This window comes from Vigna unguiculata, chromosome 10 (genome assembly GCF_037176805.1).
Source record: "Vigna unguiculata cultivar grain cowpea cultivar isolate G323 ecotype 2 chromosome 10, ASM3717680v1, whole genome shotgun sequence".
Classification (NCBI taxonomy): Eukaryota; Viridiplantae; Streptophyta; class Magnoliopsida; order Fabales; family Fabaceae; genus Vigna; species Vigna unguiculata.
The window spans coordinates 19489365-19508756 of record NC_140801.1 but is presented as its reverse complement, the minus strand read 5'-3'; the positions used below and the strand labels follow the sequence as shown (position 1 = coordinate 19508756).

General features: G+C 31.1%; 2 protein-coding genes across 2 annotated transcripts; one reads left to right on the top strand and one right to left on the bottom strand.

Annotated features, from left to right (window-relative positions):
- The first annotated feature begins 5991 nt into the window (after positions 1 to 5991).
- Positions 5992 to 6396, top strand: LOC114167127 (protein transport protein yos1-like). The gene has a single exon (XM_028052091.2). The coding sequence runs from the start codon at positions 5999 to 6001 to the stop codon at positions 6230 to 6232; it is 234 nt and encodes a 77-aa protein (XP_027907892.1). The 5' UTR covers positions 5992 to 5998; the 3' UTR covers positions 6233 to 6396.
- Positions 6397 to 6763: 367 nt separating this feature from the next.
- On the bottom strand, positions 6764 to 7728 carry SOUL-1 (SOUL heme-binding family protein). The gene has a single exon (XM_028052089.2). The coding sequence runs from the start codon at positions 7709 to 7711 to the stop codon at positions 6926 to 6928; it is 786 nt and encodes a 261-aa protein (XP_027907890.1). The 5' UTR covers positions 7712 to 7728; the 3' UTR covers positions 6764 to 6925.
- Between the last annotated feature and the right edge of the window lie 11664 nt (positions 7729 to 19392).

The following is a 19392-nucleotide window of genomic DNA, read 5'->3' as shown; positions in this document are numbered from 1 at the left end:
TAAAAAATTAAAAACAAAAAAAAATTCATATAATATAAATAAAAATAAAAATAAAAAACGTTGGGGGGGCCACGGCTCCCCCCGTCCCTTACTAGGTCCGCCGTTGCCTATGGGCTTGTTCATTCAACGATATGCTAAAATAAATCTCAAGCTTCACTACTAACACACTAGCACGTCGTTCTTCGTGTATAAGGGAAAATAAACAACAAGAGTTGATGAAGAAGATGAAGTTCATATCACCTCGGGAGAGACCCCTATCAAACCAACAATAATGGAAAAGAAAATTATGCTAAAATAGAAGCCATAAATTTGGTTTGGTCATGATCTTAGACTCATGCAACTTGTTTATGCATCATTTATGCATATACTTGGACTCTCTAAAATAGAAGTTTCATGTTCACCCTTAGGTTCTACAAAGAACCCCTTTTAGACTTGTTGTACCCTCTTGCGTAAATCTTTTTTATGTGTTATAGTTTTTTAAGAACTATGTAATCCCTAATTTTTCATCGTGTATGAAAATATGTAAGAACGATGTCAATTTTTGTCGAATTCACTTTTAAAAATATCAAAATAATTTTCAAATAGTTTTTCTTTTAGAATTTTGTGAGCCCTGATTTTCTATTTTGAATGAAAATGTGTAGAATTCTTAATCCTTGTAGACCTAAAATTTTGCAAAAAATATTTGTGTTTCTTTGGTATAGTTTTTCTTTTATTTTGGGCAAAAATAAATGTTTTGAAAAATCACATCTATTTGTATATTTAATTAAGGAGTACCGTTTTGGATTATCATTGTAGAATGTTAACACTTTCCTATAAGTAACCAACTTCCGAATCTCAATCTGATTTTCGCAGAGCATGCTTATCTTTACCATTTTCTATAGTTTTCCATAATAAATTTTGGTGAGGATGAGTGCAAATTTATGCCCTTATTTAACTTTTAAACTTAGCTTCTTATTTGAATTTTCTACTTTAAAATGTTGTTTTAGTTATGATTTATTCTAAGATAGGTAATTGAACTTGAGATATAAAAATATGTTAAAGATAGTTTTTTAGTTACATAAATATTTATTTATTTAATTATATTAGAAAATATAAATAGACAAAATCTGCCAAATCTTTTCAAATTTGGATCATATTTTTCATATCTCCAAAGTAATAGGACACTTTTAAATATCTCCTTACCTACTAATATTTTATCAATAAAACCTGAATTCATAACATACCCTAAAGATTTATAGTACTAGAAATTGTAGATATGTCTCTAGCCCAATTCTATAAAAGGAGGCATGGGAGACATTAAGGCTCTGTTCACTTGAGGAGATGAATTTGGAGGAGAGTGTGAAGATGAATTTGGAGGAGAGTGTGAAGATGAATTTGTGTTGATTTGTGTGGATGAATATGTGTGTTTCTTTGAGTGGATTTAGAGGGTGAAGTGAATGGATTTGAAGATGAATTTTGTGAGAGTTAGTGAGTGATTTGAGTGATGTGAAAGATAAAATAAAAAGTTATAATAGATAAAATTTGAAAATTACTAAAATACCTTGATGATAAAAATATATGAAATAATAAATTAGTTAAAAATATTAAATTTTAAAAAATATTATTAAATAAATTTTAAAAAAATATATATTAAATTATTATTATTATTTTTATAATAACTACTATTATTTAAAATTATTATTAATTATATATATATATATATATATATATATATATATATATAAAAGAATCATATTTAGCTGTTAAGAGGTGAGGATATAAAAGTAAATTTATTCCTCATTCTCTCAAATCTTCACTAAACCGAAGGATGTGTTTTGAATGGAATCCCGCAAATTCATCTTCATCCATCTGTGCAAATCCTCTAAAATGCACACAACTTTTTTTTATAATCCGTCGTCGTGAATCAGCGTATTAAATCAATCCTTTGATACGAACAAAGCCTAAGGGAAGGTTTATTCTCTCATATAGTTTATGTACTCGTTGTCCTCCAATGTTTTACCCTCTTTTCACCCTCTTTTCTTCTATTTTTATGCTACTTTCATTTTACATATTTGTAACACCTATGTGAGTCGTAAAGTTTCTAAATTGATTTTCTTATTATTTCAATAATATGAATTATGCGATTTCAAGTAAATAATTAATTATTTATTTGATTTTATTTATTCGAGTTTGTTATTTTTTTTTTTATGTTAGGTTCTATTATCGCTTTTAAATTGTCTTTCAATGATATTGATAAGATAATTTTATTTAAAGTAATTAATTTTTAACATTTTTTAAGAATTTTCATCTCTTGCCATTTTCTTAATATGGCTATTTGGTTATTTGCATAAGTAAAATATCAAGAGGTAAGGTTATTAGAAGGAGACTAATACCTCCGTAAACTTTTATGATGTGTTTGGATGAGGTAATTTAAGAAAGTAATTCATTTATTTGGAGAATTTGAATTTCTTTGAAGTAAAATGACTTGTTTGGATGAGAAAATTGAAATTGATAAATTTTAAGAAGGCAATTCAATTAACTAAAATAGTAGAATTTGAAATTCATTCAAAAAAAGAAGGAAATTGAAATTTCACATTTTGTGAAATTCCTTATTGTTCAAGATAAACAAGGTCGAAGTCGACTCGATCGACAATCAACGAGGACTGACTTGACCGAATTCGGTCAAATTTTAGTTGGGACGGACTCAACCGAATTCGACCTAGTTCGGCCAAATATTTGGCTACGGCCAACTAGACCGAATTCGGTCTAGGCCAACTCGACTGAATTCAGTCAGGTACTTAATCAAAATTTGGTCAAGACAAACTCGATCGAATTCGGCTGGGGTTGTCTTTGTCAAGTACAACCAAATTTTGGTCAGCTCGACTTGACCTAATTCGATCAGAGTAGGCTCGACCAAAATTCGACCAATAATGACTCGACTAAATTTAGCCAAATTTGGCCGAATTGATCCAACCAAAATTCAGTCGAATTAGGCAAGTCGGCCTCATCCGAAATTGGGTCACATTCAGCCAAGTGGACCCCGTATGAAATTCTGTCGAATTTGACCAAGTCTTCTCCAACCAAAACTTGGCCGGAATTTTGTTGAATTTCGCCAAGTCGGTGGTGTCCAAAATTTAGCAAAATTTGTTCAAATTGACCCTGGTCGAAATGTGGTCGGATTACGTAAAGTCAACACTGGACGAATTTCACCGAATTGGCAGAATTTTAGCCGAGTCAACCCTTATCTAAATTTGGCCAAATTGGACAGAGTTTAGCTAGCCAAAATTTGGCTAAATTCAGCCCACTTGGTCAGGCCAAAATTTGACCGAATTTAAATATTTTGAGTTGATTATTATATTTTTTAAATTTAATTTCAAAATTTTATATATTAAAATAAAGATTATTAATATGAAATTTTAACTCATAAGAGAAATTCAATTATTTTATCCAAAGAAAAAATTGAAAATAAGGTATTTCAATTACTCTATCCAAACATATTACTTAAAAAATAAGAAAATTTAATTACAAGAAATTAAAATACTATGTAATTTAATTTTTTAGAATTATTGAAATGTTTCATCTAATATAATGTCTCAATAGAGTGTTATGTTAAAAATAGTATAATTTTTCAATTTCTCATGGTGTTGGTCGTTTGGAGCTCTTCCATTTTCTAAGCATTTTGAGCATGAGGATTTTGAATACAAACCTTCTATCTTCGTATCAATGATTTTTTTACGTCATTTATTAAACTATTTAATTCTACTAAATGACTTTAAAAACTACAAATTACATTTAGTATACACTAAAATAAATTTTAAGTTTTGATAGTCTACACATATTCTGAGTAGCCTAAAAAACAATTTTATAAAGCCATATAATATATTTTTTGTTAAAAAATCGGTGGGAATAAATTTTGTCATGTTACTTACTACAAAATTAAATTTTAAAATTCAAAACACTACTCAAATACGCAAGTTACTAGTTACTCGTACTAGTACAGTATCGATTAAGGTGAAACTTACTTTACAGAGAATGATAGAGTGCGGGTGTTTCAGTTATTGTTATCTAGGCTTATGATCCAACGGCTGTTATTCAGTTTCTCACTCTGACGTGTTAGCCACGACCATTGTGCGTTGTTAGATGAGTTTTCGGAAAGTCCTAGGATCGTCTTCTAGAGATTTCTTTCTTAAGAACGGGTTTTCAGACTCGAGAGTCCTCGTAGGTCGTTGTTTTTTCCATTTTTGCTTCTCAGGTGAGTATGGAACTCATCTCCATCATCGTTCTTTCTCCTTTCTCTAGAAAATTCAGTGTTATGGTTTCTTAGTTTGTTTGACTTCTTGATTGGATTGAGATTATTTCAGTTTTGGGGTTAACATAAAATTCATTTGATATTGTGCATACTGTTGTTATTGTTTAACTAGATTACAATTTTATATGTTTTTGTTTGCATGCGAGATTGGGTTGTGCCATCGGTCTACAGAGTGTTAGTAACCACGGAATGTTCTCTCCGATTTGCTCCCGAGAAAGAGATTTGTATTAAACCAATGTGTAGTTATTGCTAGGAAAAAAAAAAACTTGTTTCAAAGTTCGAAATAAAACTTATTGTTTGCCCTTTAACTTTGATTGTCAATGAAGAATCTTGTGTGGAATGATTAAGGATGGATTGAACCTATAAAATCACTTTTCTTATTAGTTAATAATTCCTCTGGGTCTTATCTTTCTTGAAGTTCGATCTTTTCGCTCTTCATTCTTTCGGTATTCAGTTTTCTAGGTTTTCTCTGTTTACTACAAAGATACATAGTTACTCAAGTTAATATAGGGGTTTATTCAGTTTTGTAAGTGTACTATAAATGAGAGAAGTGTTGGGAATACACATTTATTAGAAATAAGAAAGTTGATTACGAATATACATTTGGGTTGGAGGTAGTATCATTCCTTTTTGTGGGTAGGGTTCAAGTTTCATTAGTGATTGGTGATGTATCTCTAGATAAATTCTTTTTCGAAAAAAGCATTAATAGTTTCATTTTGAAATACTCACCTATTTATACTAATCTTAATAGATTTTTACCTGTGCGGATTTTTAAGAGAGGTCCAGATGTTTCTTAATCATGGTTTCAGTGTTCTTTAAGCATAATGGTGATTTAATTGCATGATTAGTTGATAACTCTGCAGCATTCATGTGGTACCATCTCGGCAACCTTCATGTACAGGTCTGATTTGATCAGTTTTGCATTTTATTCTCTAAAATTCGGAAGCCTTTGTGATCTTTACGTACCAAAATGAACTACTTACTCTTAATTGGTTATGTTTGAGGATCAAGAATGTTATTGATAAACTCTGTTTTGTATGATTAACTTCTTAAAGATATTGAAGACAACAAGAACTTACTGAGATTTTCTTGTCACCGTCTTCCCTCCCACCTCGCCCTGCCCTGTACTATTTATAATCATCATTTCATGCAAAACCTTTGTAGTGATTTTATGACATGGTGTAATACGTTTAGCAGTGATTTCAACTGTGGAAGAACATGGCTAAACTAGAGTGAAAGTTTAGCCCTTGTGGGGCTACGTGTCTGTTATGTTGTTTGGGGTTCTACAATCTATATTGTTCTCCATGATTTGGCTTTTTGGGTTGTTACATGCACTTGTGCATATCAGATTTGGTTGTTGTTCTTCTGGTTTGTGACATGGTTATCATTAGATTATACCAAACAATTGTGAAACAGTAAGCAACTGGCAGCTTGCATTTTATCACTTTTCTGGGTTCTTTTGTAAAATGGGCATATGTTGGTAAGTAAGTAATTTGCTATAGCATGTAAATGTGATTTTTTTTGCAATCTAATATTTGAAGGAAATAAAAGATTGCGTGGAGGGAAAAAAACATGTCTTTGTGTGAAAAGACATTCCCCACTGATATTTGAATTTCTTTAACTGATTCTTGTGTGAAAAGTAGTGTTGAACTTGTGAAGAAGGTTTCATCTGAGTACTAAGATGCACACCCTTTGTGTTTTCGGCAGAAAATGGGTTTCTGGACTTTTTTAGAAGGCTTTTTGCTGTTTGCAAATGCATTGGCAATTTTGAATGAGGAGCGGTTCCTTGCTCCAAGAGGATGGACTTTGGCAGAAATGACAGGGCCTAGGAGGAATTCTCTTAAAGGGCAAATAGTAGGGCTCATATATGCCTGTCAATTCTTGAGACTTCCTCTAATTCTCTTCAACGCCATCTTTATAATTGTGAAGCTGGTCTCTGGATAACTTGATAGAGTGGCATTGAAGCTCTGTGCATGATATGTACATTTTGTGTTCTGTGAACAGTTGCAATCGTGTAAGTTCAATTCTAGTGTATAATGAACAGAGTAAATCAGTTGTATCAGAAGTATTGAATCTGTCTTGATTATCAATCTCAATTCCCTTTGAAACTCTGATTTCTTTTGTCCTATTAAACACGTGGCATATAAATAACTATCTTGCATAGATTGCTCAAGTGCTATTTTACATTTCTTCTCTTTTTTTTTTCTTCATAATAACATTTTTGAAGTGATTCTGTGATTACAAAAAATCATTTTCCAACTCTTAGCCTCATAATCTTCACAGCAATTTTGTTCTTCTAACACGCGTGGAAGTATGTAAGAGTCGGTGTGTGAAATCAGTTTGAATGTGGATTGAAAAATAATCACTGAAATCCACAGGGTTTTATCATCGGAAAAGGTTTCTGCTTGGATCAAAAAAATTGCATTGTAAAGCGCAATCACGGTCACCAAAATCATAAACAACCAGACAACAAAAGACAACCGAAAAACGTAGCACGTATAAAACATTTATTCTGTGTAATTAATTGAAACAAGGCAACACTACAACATATTCTAAACTTATCAACACAAGTAAAACTTAACAGCATAACAAAAAGATAAAAATAAACACTGAAATCTGTGTATGTAACCTCCAGATTCATTCAACTGGGATCATAACCTCATTAGACCTGAACATAGGAATTGTCCAAGGTGGGTTGTACCTGGCCAACAAATAATCCCCAACCACCTTAAACCCATCAGTCTCCAAACTCACCTTCAGCTTCTCCACCTTCTCCTTCACCACTTCTTCTGATGCCACACCTCCAAACTTCACCACCCCATATTTCCTCTCACCCTCTTCTCTTATCACAACCCTCTCATCAGTGGGTTTAGGTGCCTCCTCAGCTTTCCCATACAGAGCTGGCAAAATAAACTGCATAGTCACCATCTTGTTCTTCTTCCCATCTTCACCACCACCATCTTTTGTCACAACTGGTGCTGTCATAGCAATCTTCTCACCACCCCCGCCACTGTCCTTGGTTATAACTGGTGCAGTCATGGCAATCTTTTCAGGCTTGGTGTTCTGGGGGTTCCCCAAAGCACCAATGTAATTGGCCAGAACCATAAAACCACCATCTTTCTTTTCCTTGAACTGTGATGGGTCATAGGTGACTTCTGCCACTACACACGGTGCATATTTGCGGATTTCGTACTCGCTTGTGGATTTGATCACTTCGTATTTTGGGGTCTCCACGCTGATTTTTCCAAATATTAAACCCATGAAGGAGAAAGAGTGAAAAGGGTTATGCTGAGACTTTGGAGATAGCAATGAGTGATTTGGATGATGATGATGATGATAGGGTATGGAATTGGATCGTATATATAATGAAGAGTAGCATGTGATGGAGGCTTTTGAACTCTTGATTATTCGCGTAAGGGACATGTTTCTTCGAGTTTCTTTGAAAAGGGGTTAACACATTTGGAATTTTGCTCGCCAAAATTAATGGTTGCGATTCTGCTACGATATTCTGTAATTGTGGCCACGGTTTGTCCACTGCCACATCTTTTATAAGGTTTTGAAGTTTCTTTTTCTTCTTTAAGTTAAATATATATTTTTTTGGTACATTTGATTGGTCGTCTAAAATTGAAAGTCAACAGTAATTCAAATTTGTATTACTTCTTTTATTATTAAGGAATATAAATTTAATTTTTTTCACTAATTTTATACTCTACTTTTAAAACACGTAGATAAAAATAATAATTTTTTTTGAAAAAAGAAATTCTAGCATTTTAAAATTTTCAAAATGAAATAATTTTGATTCCCTATTAATACATAATTTAATTAACAGAAAATATTTTGCGATCATGTTTAACAACATTGGTCACTTACTCATGTATGATTAATAACCATGTTTACCGTCTATCACAAGTTTTGATTTTCTAATTTAAACACGATTATATTCTTATTTTACCTTTATAATTGGATTTTTTTTTTTCAGATATAGTAACGTTACGGCTATTTACCATCTACATGTTGTATTTTATCTGTAATAGTTTCAAGAAGAAAAGTTTGAAAAAAATTTCTATTCAAATATGATTATGTTCTTATTTTACATACAAGATTGGTTTTTGTAGATATTGCCTTTTGGTGGTTATTTTTCTTCAAGAAATTATATTCCTTCGTAATAAGTGGAAACAATTAATATATAATAAAAAAATAAAAATATTATTATAAATTATATTGAAAATATTAAAGAGTGTACATATATTTTTTATTAATTTTATAGTGTTGTACTTATATAATATATGCATTCTAATTCTTCATTTATGGATAATATCTTACACTGTAACACCCCATTTAAATAACTTTAATTTAAATGAAATGTCATACAAATAGAAATTTAGAGACAAGTTCTGGAGTATAAACGCTACTCCTTACAATATCTAGAAAATACTAGGAGAGACCAAGGCACACCACGATGCCAGATACAAACCAAAACCAAAGACTTAACGATAGATGATAGAGTATTAAAGAGTAAAGCAATACATGGGCCATAGCCTTAAAGAAAAACCCAAATAAAACATGAAGTTCAGCCCAGGTAGACTATGCAGCGAAATCATCTCTTCCCTGTTGGTCACGGGTGTTCCTCGCATCTGCTCGCATCAACAAGTTGATGATAATGCAAAGGAGAAAAACCACACCAGACAAACATACAACAAACAAAAGGGCAAGCTAGAGCCAAAAATAGTTTTATCAAGCAATCAAATACACTTTCATAGTCGATTATACATACATCACCCAAGCATGCTATGAACTTCCACACAATACACTAAGACTCGACACGACTCATCCGGATACGTATAATTTAGTCAGATTCAGTGGATGCTTGCACTTATGATGGATTTCTTTGCTCACCCCCGAGCTAAGTGGTACAAGTGTTACAATATCTCAATCCCCCACACACAAGGTTAGCCCTTAATGAGTTTCGAGCCTCCTACTACTCTCACCACAAGAGTCAGTCCGCTATGTGAGACTAACTGACTCCTTAGAGCGTCAGGATGCAATCCTACCTTGAATCCTTACCAAATTATATAGATGGGGCACCACCATGAACTCCCACTAACAGGGCCATGAAATTATGTCCCGACCACTAAAGCACGACCATGAAATCTCACCTAGAGATTTCAAGGAATTACGTATTGGCCACATACCAATCATATTCAAACAACCAAGTAATATTTATCATGCATATACATTTCATGTCAACCTTTATAACCAACCTCTCTTATATTCCAGGTCAAACCCATACCAACTCATCATCCTCCATCCATGAATATAGAATTTTATCTCTTATCAATACCATGCCACTTTCATAACCAACCATTTCATGTTCATTACATGCCAAGTTCATCATTCACAATTCATACACCCTCTCACTCATGCATATTCATTCACCTCATGCCATTATATAATAATCCAATCAAATACATGCCAAACATCCAAGAACAGAGAAAATATCAAACTAGAACACACTCTCGCTCAGCTTCTTCGCTTAGGCTGAAGGGTCTCGCTCAAGCGAGAAGGTCTCTCGCTCAGGCGAGCTCCCTTCGCCTAGGAGAGAGCTCGACACACAAGAACAATGACTTCTGCGCATTCTCGCTTAGGCGAGACTCCCCTCGCTTGAGCGAGACACTCTCTCGCTCAAAACAGAGTTGGTCGCCTGAGCGACAACTCATGTGAAATAACCTGGGCGAGCCCCTGTTAATCTCGCCTAGGAGAGGCAGGCTCGCTTGGGCGAGAAAACCAGTGCTCACCACTGTTCTCTCGTGCAACAGTCACCCACACACACCTAAGCAATTCAAACAGGCATTCCCAACAACTCATATTCGCACACAGTTCATTCAATCACGAAAATAACGAAAAAGCAGTTGGTTTGACGGAATGTACAACATGATCTAGCTTCCCTTACCTGGAAATAAGCTAGCACAAGACTTCTAAACCAAAATTAGCGAGCACAACAACTCTGAGGTTAGCTCAGTGAACTAGAGATTAGTGGAACAAAGGGGAAACTAGATCAATAGGGGAACTTTAGTTGAAAACAAGACAATAGAGCTAGAATAGGGGAAAAACAGTTGGGAGGTTAACTTATGTGGAACAACAGAGTTCTTCTAGCTCAACGTAAAAGTGGAAGCAAAACCCTAGCAGAGGTTCGCAGCTGCTCAAGAGAGTTGTATGGGGTTTTGTTTTTCTGAAATGAGATAGATTGAGTGGGTTAGGGCAGATTTGGGTCATTTAGCTCATTATGGGCCAACCCTTAGGCCCATAAGATTTTGGGGCAGCCCTTAAAGATTGGGGCTGGAATAAGAGGGCCTTACATACACAAAATAGAATCAATAAAAAAGTTAATTGTTTATAACAGTTAAAAGAAAACTGCTAATGTTATCAATTAATGCTTATCCATTGATTTTATATAGTTAGTTATATATTAATTACTCTTTATAAAATTTAACTATTTATATTAATTATTTGTAACATTTGAGTTGTATTTTTTGATTGCATTTTACATATATAAATATATTTCTTTTTCTATTAGACAAAAGATTAGTCTTCATTCTCTTTTATTCTCTCTTCTTATCTTTTATTCTTTTCTCTGTTATCAACTTTATACTTTATAACACGTTATCAACAACAAGGTCCTAATCAATTGAGTTAAATAATCTTCTTTTATATAGAGCAATACATTTATATATATATATATATATATATATATATATATATATATATATATATATAATATTAATTATTTTTCTTTCATATTTGTTGCACTCATTCTTCATTATTCATTTAATATAAGTTTGTTAACATAAATTTATTTTATACATTATAAACCATATTCTAATTGTATCAATAAATTATAATTTTCTTTCTTTTATTTTTCATATACCGACAAATGTTATGTGTTATGTGTTATGTTTTTTTTTAAATCTTTATATATTAGTAGAATTTTAGAATTTTTTAGTTCACATTTTATGGTTAGATTGTCTACTATATATTAATATTGTAGTTTTATTAATTTTATACTTTCATACATGAAATATGATTATTATTAATATTTTGTAGCGAGATCTTAAATATGGCCTCTCATTTTTATTTGACTCAATTGAGTCTCTATTTTGGAAAAATCGTTGCAATTAGATTATTTTCGTCACCACATGGTTTTTTTAATTTTTAATTTTTTAATAAATTTTTTAAAAGAAAATATAAAATTGCCACGTGTCAATCTGACATTGTGCTACGTGAGAGAGACAGTGTGATGTGAAAGTAGCAGTGCCACATGTCACTATTGGATGTGAAAAGTCTCAATGCAGCAGTCCTTGTATTTATTATTTTATCTCAATTTGGTCCCAATTGTTTTAAAACTTAATCAATTTAATCCTTATATCAAATTTAATTTTTATATGGTATTTTTATTATAATTGATACTTTTAACAAAATTAAGTTAATTTAAATCTATATTTTGTATTAAACTTTATTTAAATATTGTTTCAAATATTTATATATCAATAATTTATAGACAAATGTTAGAGTTGGTTTAAAAATAACAACTTTATAAATTGAATTGTAAAATTTTAAATAAATATATTTATTTTAAATTTTTATAAATTTTTTAAAAAATTTTATATTTGAATTTATAAAGGTTTTATTTTTAAAGCAACTCTAACATTTATCTATAAATTATAGATATATAAATATTTAAAACAAAATTTAAATAAAATTCAATGCAAAATATACATTTAAATAAATTTAATTTTGTTAAAAATATCAAATATAATAAAAATATAACTGTAAAATTTATATAAAAATTAAATTTGATATAGGGATGAAATTGATTCAGTTTTAAAAAAAATTGGGGTCAAATTGAGACAAAATAACAAATACAAGGACTACATTGAGACTTTTCACATCCAATAGTAACATGTGGCATTGTCCTTGCCACATCACATTCTCTCTGCCACATGGCACAAAGTCAGATTGACACGTGGCAATTAATATATTTTTTTTTAAAAATTGTAAAAATAAAAAATAAAAATAAAAAAAATAAAAAAACCATGTGCTGACATGTGGCACATAGTTAACACCGTTAGTGTACTACTAACGCAAATGACCTAATTGCAACGAATTTTCTAAAATAGGGACTCAATTGAGTTTGATAAAAATGAGAGGACCTACTTGAGATTTCACTACAAAAATGGGGACCTCTGCAATGATTTAACCTATTTTACTTTTTCTTTTACTATAGTAATATCTAATTTTGATATTTTTGTTGCACAAATATTTTCACAAAAATGTGAAAAAAATAATGAAGAGCTTTTAATGAAATATTATGAGACTCGCATAACTTGTTCTGCTCCATTCCCAATATTGAATCCAACAACATCTGATTCATATTTTTATGGTTATGGTGGATCTTAGAAGGCTTCTAGGGGGCCATGCCCCCTAAAATTTTTCAATGTTTTTAAAAATATTTTTTAGATTGATTTTTAATACTTTTATAAAATATAATATTTAATATTAATAAATAATAAAATTTAAATTTAAATATAACAAAGAATAATAAAATTCATCGAGATATTTTTCTTGTTCTCCCTCATTTTAAGTTTTTAATCTATTGTGTTTATTTACTACTCTTACATATCTTCTTTTTGCTTTTTTCTTTTTTTTAAAGAAAAAGAAAGGTAGACACAAATTCATTCTCCTCGCTTTCATTTCTCATCCATTGCCTTTGAAGATCAAAAAGATAACTCTCTTTTGTCTCTTCATAGGGAAATATTAGCTTGATATTTAGTATTTTTTTTTCATCTTATAAGTATATGTTTTTTCATAACCATTTCTTAAATGTGACTTGATTATCTTATATTTCTTTTAGTAATTACATCTCTCAATTTTTTATTAGATTTTGATAAATTAATTTTTAATCTTAATATTTTTTTTTTAAAATAGGTATATTGATGAAGCCTGAAATAATAAATTCATTTTTTTAGTGATAAAAGGAAAGATACCCATGAAGATGAAAACAATACAAATTTACTTCACCTATTTTCAATTTCAAACATGATATTAAGGATTCAATTATTGAATTATAGGAATTCTTTCTTAAGATTCAAAGAATTATAAGTGAGAAGTTTCATATTAATTCTTTAAAACTTATTCTAAGAAAATGTTGTCAAATATGACAATATCCAGTCAGAGAGATTAAATTAGAAAAAATTATTTAAAATGGGTTCCATATCAAATACACCTTCAAAACAAAACTATCATTTTTCTAAAGAAAAACATATAAGGAGATTTCAATATTAAATTATATATACTTTTATTATATTAGTGACAATAATTAAATATATAAGATTTGAATATATTATTTTTGCCCCTTCACAATTTTTGATCAAGATCCGCCACTGGTTGTAGTAATGGTCGTGGTCACGCTAGTGATCATGACGTGGACATGGTCATAAAGAAAATTTCAAAGAGATATCATTAGAAGTGAAACAATAATGTGAAAAAGGAAAAAGAAAAGGATTTAAATAATGATAAACAAGATGAAAATACATGTTATCGTTGCAGTGGTATAAGCCATAGGAATTGTACTTGTCGTATACCAAAGCATCTTGTTGAACTCTACCAAAAATCACTTAAAATAAGGAAAAGAACATAGAAACACATTTTGCTTATAAAGATGGTGATTGTGACTATGACCAAATGGATGTAACTCATCTTGATATTGTAACTCATCTTAATAAAGAAAAAGTCTATTTCTTTGCTAAACCAAATGAAAACATTGATCACCTTATTGGTAATAAGAGTGTTAGGAAATAAATTTTTCTTTTGCATATTATGTTCTTAAATTTAAGATAATGTTTTATCACTGAAGATGTAATGTTTCTGAAAAAAAAAATTGTAAACCTTTTGTATAATTGTTTCTGTTGACAAAAATGCAAACACTTCTCATACAATTTTTTTGTTGGACAAAATTGTAAATTAAATTTAAGATAATGTCTTTTATGTTTAAAATAATATTTCATGTTGCTTATATGTAAGTTTTTCTTGATCAATAAATACTTTAAATCTTATAAATATATTTTTTCCTTTTTTATATAGTAATATCTAATATTGATATTTTTGTTTATAAGAATGAACGGTCGCACCAGCACAAATGATGAAGATTTGTGTCTTGCTACAACAACTCATACAATTCTCAAGAGTCTTGCTATAACAACTCATACAATTCTCAAGAGTAATAAATTTTTCTCTTATTTGGTAATGCGAGAAATCAATGTTAGCATTATTTTCTTTATTACAAATATAATTAAAGGTTGTGGAAAAATTATTATACTTCTTCCAAAATGTTAGTACAATTTTTTGTACTATAAATATTATTGAATGTTCTACAAGAGCTACTATACTTCTTCCAAGAGGTACAAGGTTACACATTAAAAATGTATATTATTCTCCTAAGTCTAATAGAAATTTATTAAGTTTCAAGGATATTCATCTAAACGGATATCATATTGAGACAAACAATGAAGGAGATATGTAATATCTTTATATCACTAGACTTGAGTTGAATAAAAAAAATGTTTATTGGAGAAATTATCATCCTTCTCTTATGAATCAATCTCATTTTTGGAACGAATATAGGGTAAGATTTGTAGTCCAATAAACCCATCATGTGGATCATTTATATATTTTGTGGTTTTAATTGATGCATTAACAAGATGGTCACAAATTTGTTTATTATCATCTTGTAATCAAACATTTGCTAGGTTATTAATCAATTTAAGAGTTTACTTCCTATATTATCAATTTAAGAAAATTTGTCTTGATAATACTAGTGAATTTACATCTCATGCTTTTAATCAGTATTGTATGTCAATTGAATTTGAAGTTGAATATCTAGTAGCCCATGTTCACACTCAAAATGGACTTGCAACGCCATTAATAAAACGTATAAAATTAATTACAAGACCATTACTTATGAGAGTTAATCTACTAATGGCTATTTGGGGATATACAATTTTGCATGTTGTAATATTGATTTGCATCAAGCTAACAAGTTATCACAAACACTTTCCTCTATAGTTGGTTTTTGGTCAGTAGCCTAATATAATATTTCTCATTTAAGAACTTTTGGGTGTGCTTTATATGTTCCAATTTCCTCACCAAAAATGACTATGATGGGTCCTTAGAGACAGTTGGGAATATATGTTGGATATTATTCTCCATCAATAATAAAATATATCGAGCCATCAATAGGAGACTTATTTATAGCTCGATTTGCCGACTGCCATTTTGATGAATCAATTTTTCCAACATTAGGGGGAGAAATAAAACAGCTAGAAAAGGATATTGGTTGCAGGAATTATCAATACATGCTTGAAGCATGATAGGCCTGTTGGTTCCAAAGATAAAAAACCCTCGAATAAGAAAATAAGCTAAAAGGCAAGATGCTTAATCAAGAAGGTTGAAATTCCAAAAGATTCATTTTAAATAATTAATGAGTTGGTTCCAAGAGAACCTTATGTACCTAAAATTCTTTAAAATGATGAGATCTCAACAAATTATGTCATGAGCAAGATAATATGGAACCAAAATGAAGTCAACAATTGATGAGATTTATGGTTATAATATAGCAATGAATGTTATGAGTGATAATGAGGATCAAGAACAATGACCATTGAAGATTGTCAACAAAGTAATTATTGGCCAAAATGGAAAAATGCACTCGAAGCAGAATTAGATTTGTTTTCTAAACAAAAGGTTTTTGGACTTGTAGTTCACACACCTAAAGATGTAAAATCCATTGGGTACGAATGGATTTTTGTGCAAAAATGAAATGAGAATGATGAAGTTCTTAGATACAAAGCATAATTAGTTACTCAAGATTTTTCACAAAGACCTGGTATTAATTTTGAAGAGACATATTCACCAATAATGGATGTAACAACATTTCGATATTTGATTAGTTTGGTTGCACAAGAAGATGTGAATTTACATCTAATGGATGTTGTTACAAACTATTTATATGGTTCTCTTGATAATCATATTTGTATGAAACTTCTTGAAGGATTTAACTTGTCCAGCAAAGTAAATTCTAAAGAGGATTATTCAATAAAGTTGAACAAGTTTCTTTATGGATTAAAACAATCGGGACATATGTGGTATAATCGTCTTAGTAAGTATTTGTTAAAAGAAGGGTATAAAAATGATCTTATTTGTCCTTATATTTATATGAAAAGATCAAAAAATGAATTTTCCATAATTGTTTTTTATGTAGGTTACATAAACATCAATGGAACTCCTAATGAGCTTACAAAGGCAATTGATTGCTTAAAGAAATAATTTGAGATGAAAAATCTTGGAAGGATAAAGTTTTGTTTGGGATTACAACTTTAGTATTTAAATAAAGGTTCTTTTGCACATCAAGAGGCGTATATAATGAAGGTGTTTAAAAGGTTCTATATGGACAAGTCACATCCTTTATGCACTCTAATGTTTGTTGAAAAGGATCCTTTTAGACCTCAAGAAAATGATGAAGAACTTCTTATTCTGAAAGTACCATATCTTAGTGTTATAGGAACACTAACGTATCTTGTTAATTATAGTTGACCTGATATATCATTTGTTGGAATTTTTTTAGCAAGATATAATTTTTTACTTACAAGAAGATATTAGACTAGAGTAAAACATATACATCATTATCTTAAGGGTACTATGAATATGAGCTTATTTATCCAAATGATGCAAAATCATATCTAATGGGTTATGTAGATGTAGGTTATTTATCAGATCCTCGTAATGGTCAATGACAAATAGGATATGTGTTCACATATTGATGAATGTCGCTTCACGGAGAATTGCCAGAGTTGCATTTTGAACGGTGGAAATCCATTATGAAGCCTCCAATTATTGATCTATCAATGAAGATCGATGAGTCTCACAGTGGAAGACTCGAATCGTGGAAGGTTATTCCTAAGCTACTTCGGTGGAACTCAAAACTCTCAAATGAAGCAACTCTAGGTTTAACCTCTCGAGAAGAAGATGAACTCTGATGTCAAAGATGCATAAATGCAATTACATTCAATCATCAAAGTTGTCTCATATAAACAATGTCCTACCTTTTATAAGAAGAAAAGGCAATCGTGTAACGTTCTACTAACCAAAACCCTAATGGAAAGAAAAATAAAATGCAGATGTCATGTGAAAGATCTAACATAAAACCTAACAGTTTGATAGTGTGATACTATTAGAAAACCCTAATTGCTAAGCTTTGGTTGTCTAAAGGGAGAAAAATCCTATCTAGATGTGCCTATAAAGATGTGCTCCTATAAAGAGAACACTCATGAACAAAAGAAGTGACCTTCTCTTCGAGAGACCCTAGATGATCATAAGTTTGATATTGGGCCATGAAGGTGTTGTGCTTTTGGTCCAAAGCAGATATTTGCTTGTTGCTCTTAAATAATTGGTGACACTGCCTCCATTTGAGTTGCGTTCCTCCATGCGTGAATGGGACAAAAGAGGGGTGTGGCCTAACACAAAAGATGTTGTTGGAATGAATGTTGGCAAACACCTACATGTGCTGAAAGGCTGGTGAAGAATGTAAGACCCGTGGAAATTAATTAATTAAATAATTAATTAATTAATAAATGCGGGTAGTGGGAACTTTGATGTCATTAAATGTTAATTGGTTTGACGTGGAAAAGTACTAGCTCAAGTGGTTGAGAGTACTTGTTTATGTGTAAGGACTTGGGTTCAAGTCCTATGTATATCAATTGTGTGTTATTTGGTTTATTATTATTTTGATAATATGTTTGGGCTTGTTAAGTGATAGTATAATCATAGGATTATAATAATCATCATGAAACATGATTGGTTGAGTTGGTTGTGCACTTGAATTGTGAATGAGTGGTCATGGGTTTAATCCTTGATAGACATGAATTAAACCTTATTTTTTTATATTAAGCAGCTTTGGTTTGAATGTGAAAGGTAAGAGAAAACCAGTAGAAGGGACAACCAAGAGGGGCTGAAAAACCACTAAGTAATTACCTTAAATGGAAAATTAAAAACACCATAAATCCTATTTTTGTTTTAGCACTTAAACCCCTAATTAAGACACATATAAAAGGCCATTTTAGGGGAAAAGAAGGGTTTTGGCAGTGCTGCTAATTGGTTTTTGAGAGGAGAACGAAATTAGAGAGTGAGAGGTGAGTTTTGGGTGTGCAAGGGGCTGAATTGGGAGAAAGGCTGAAGCAAAGCATTTGGTGAACAAAGGAACTTTATTTGGCTCCCCAATTTTTAATCAAGAATTCCAAGTTAGGGGAAGCTGTCCAGCATCTTTTGCATCCTAACTTGGTAATCTAATTGATTCAATTAAAGGTAGTTTTGAGCTTGCAAAAATAGCCTAAATTTTTAACTAGCCAATTCAACCCCCCCTTCTTGGCATTTCAACCATTTCAAAACTAACAATTGGTATCTAGAGCTAGATACTTGAAATTTGCTCAAGTAAGGTCCTAAATCTGTTTTGAACTATTTGAAATGGCTGAAAACAAGTTACCCTTTGCTGAAGGTGCCTCAATTCATAGACCCCCTATGTTTAGTGACATTAATTACGAATTTTGGAAAATTAGGATGAAAATCTTTATTGAATCAATAGATCAAGGGATATGGGATGCAATCATAAATGGACCATATACTTCTAAGTACACTGTTGAAAATGTGCAGGTTGATAAGCCATGGACTCAATGGACTGAGAAAGAAAGGAGGAGAGCTCAATATGATTGCAATGCAAAGAATATCCTCACTTCATCTCTCAACATGGATGCGTTTTTTCGTGTTTCACAATGCAGAGTTCCAAGGAAATGTGAGAGGTTCTTGAAGTGACTCATGAAGGAACCAATGATGTTAAGAGAGCAAGGAAGCATGCCTTGATTCAAAAGTATGAGCTATTCAAGATGAAACAAGGAGAATCTGTAGTGGATGTTCAAAAGAGATTCACTCACATAGTCAACCATCTCATGGGTTTAGGTAAGGAATTTAACAAAGAAGAGTTAAACATCAAGGTGCTGAAG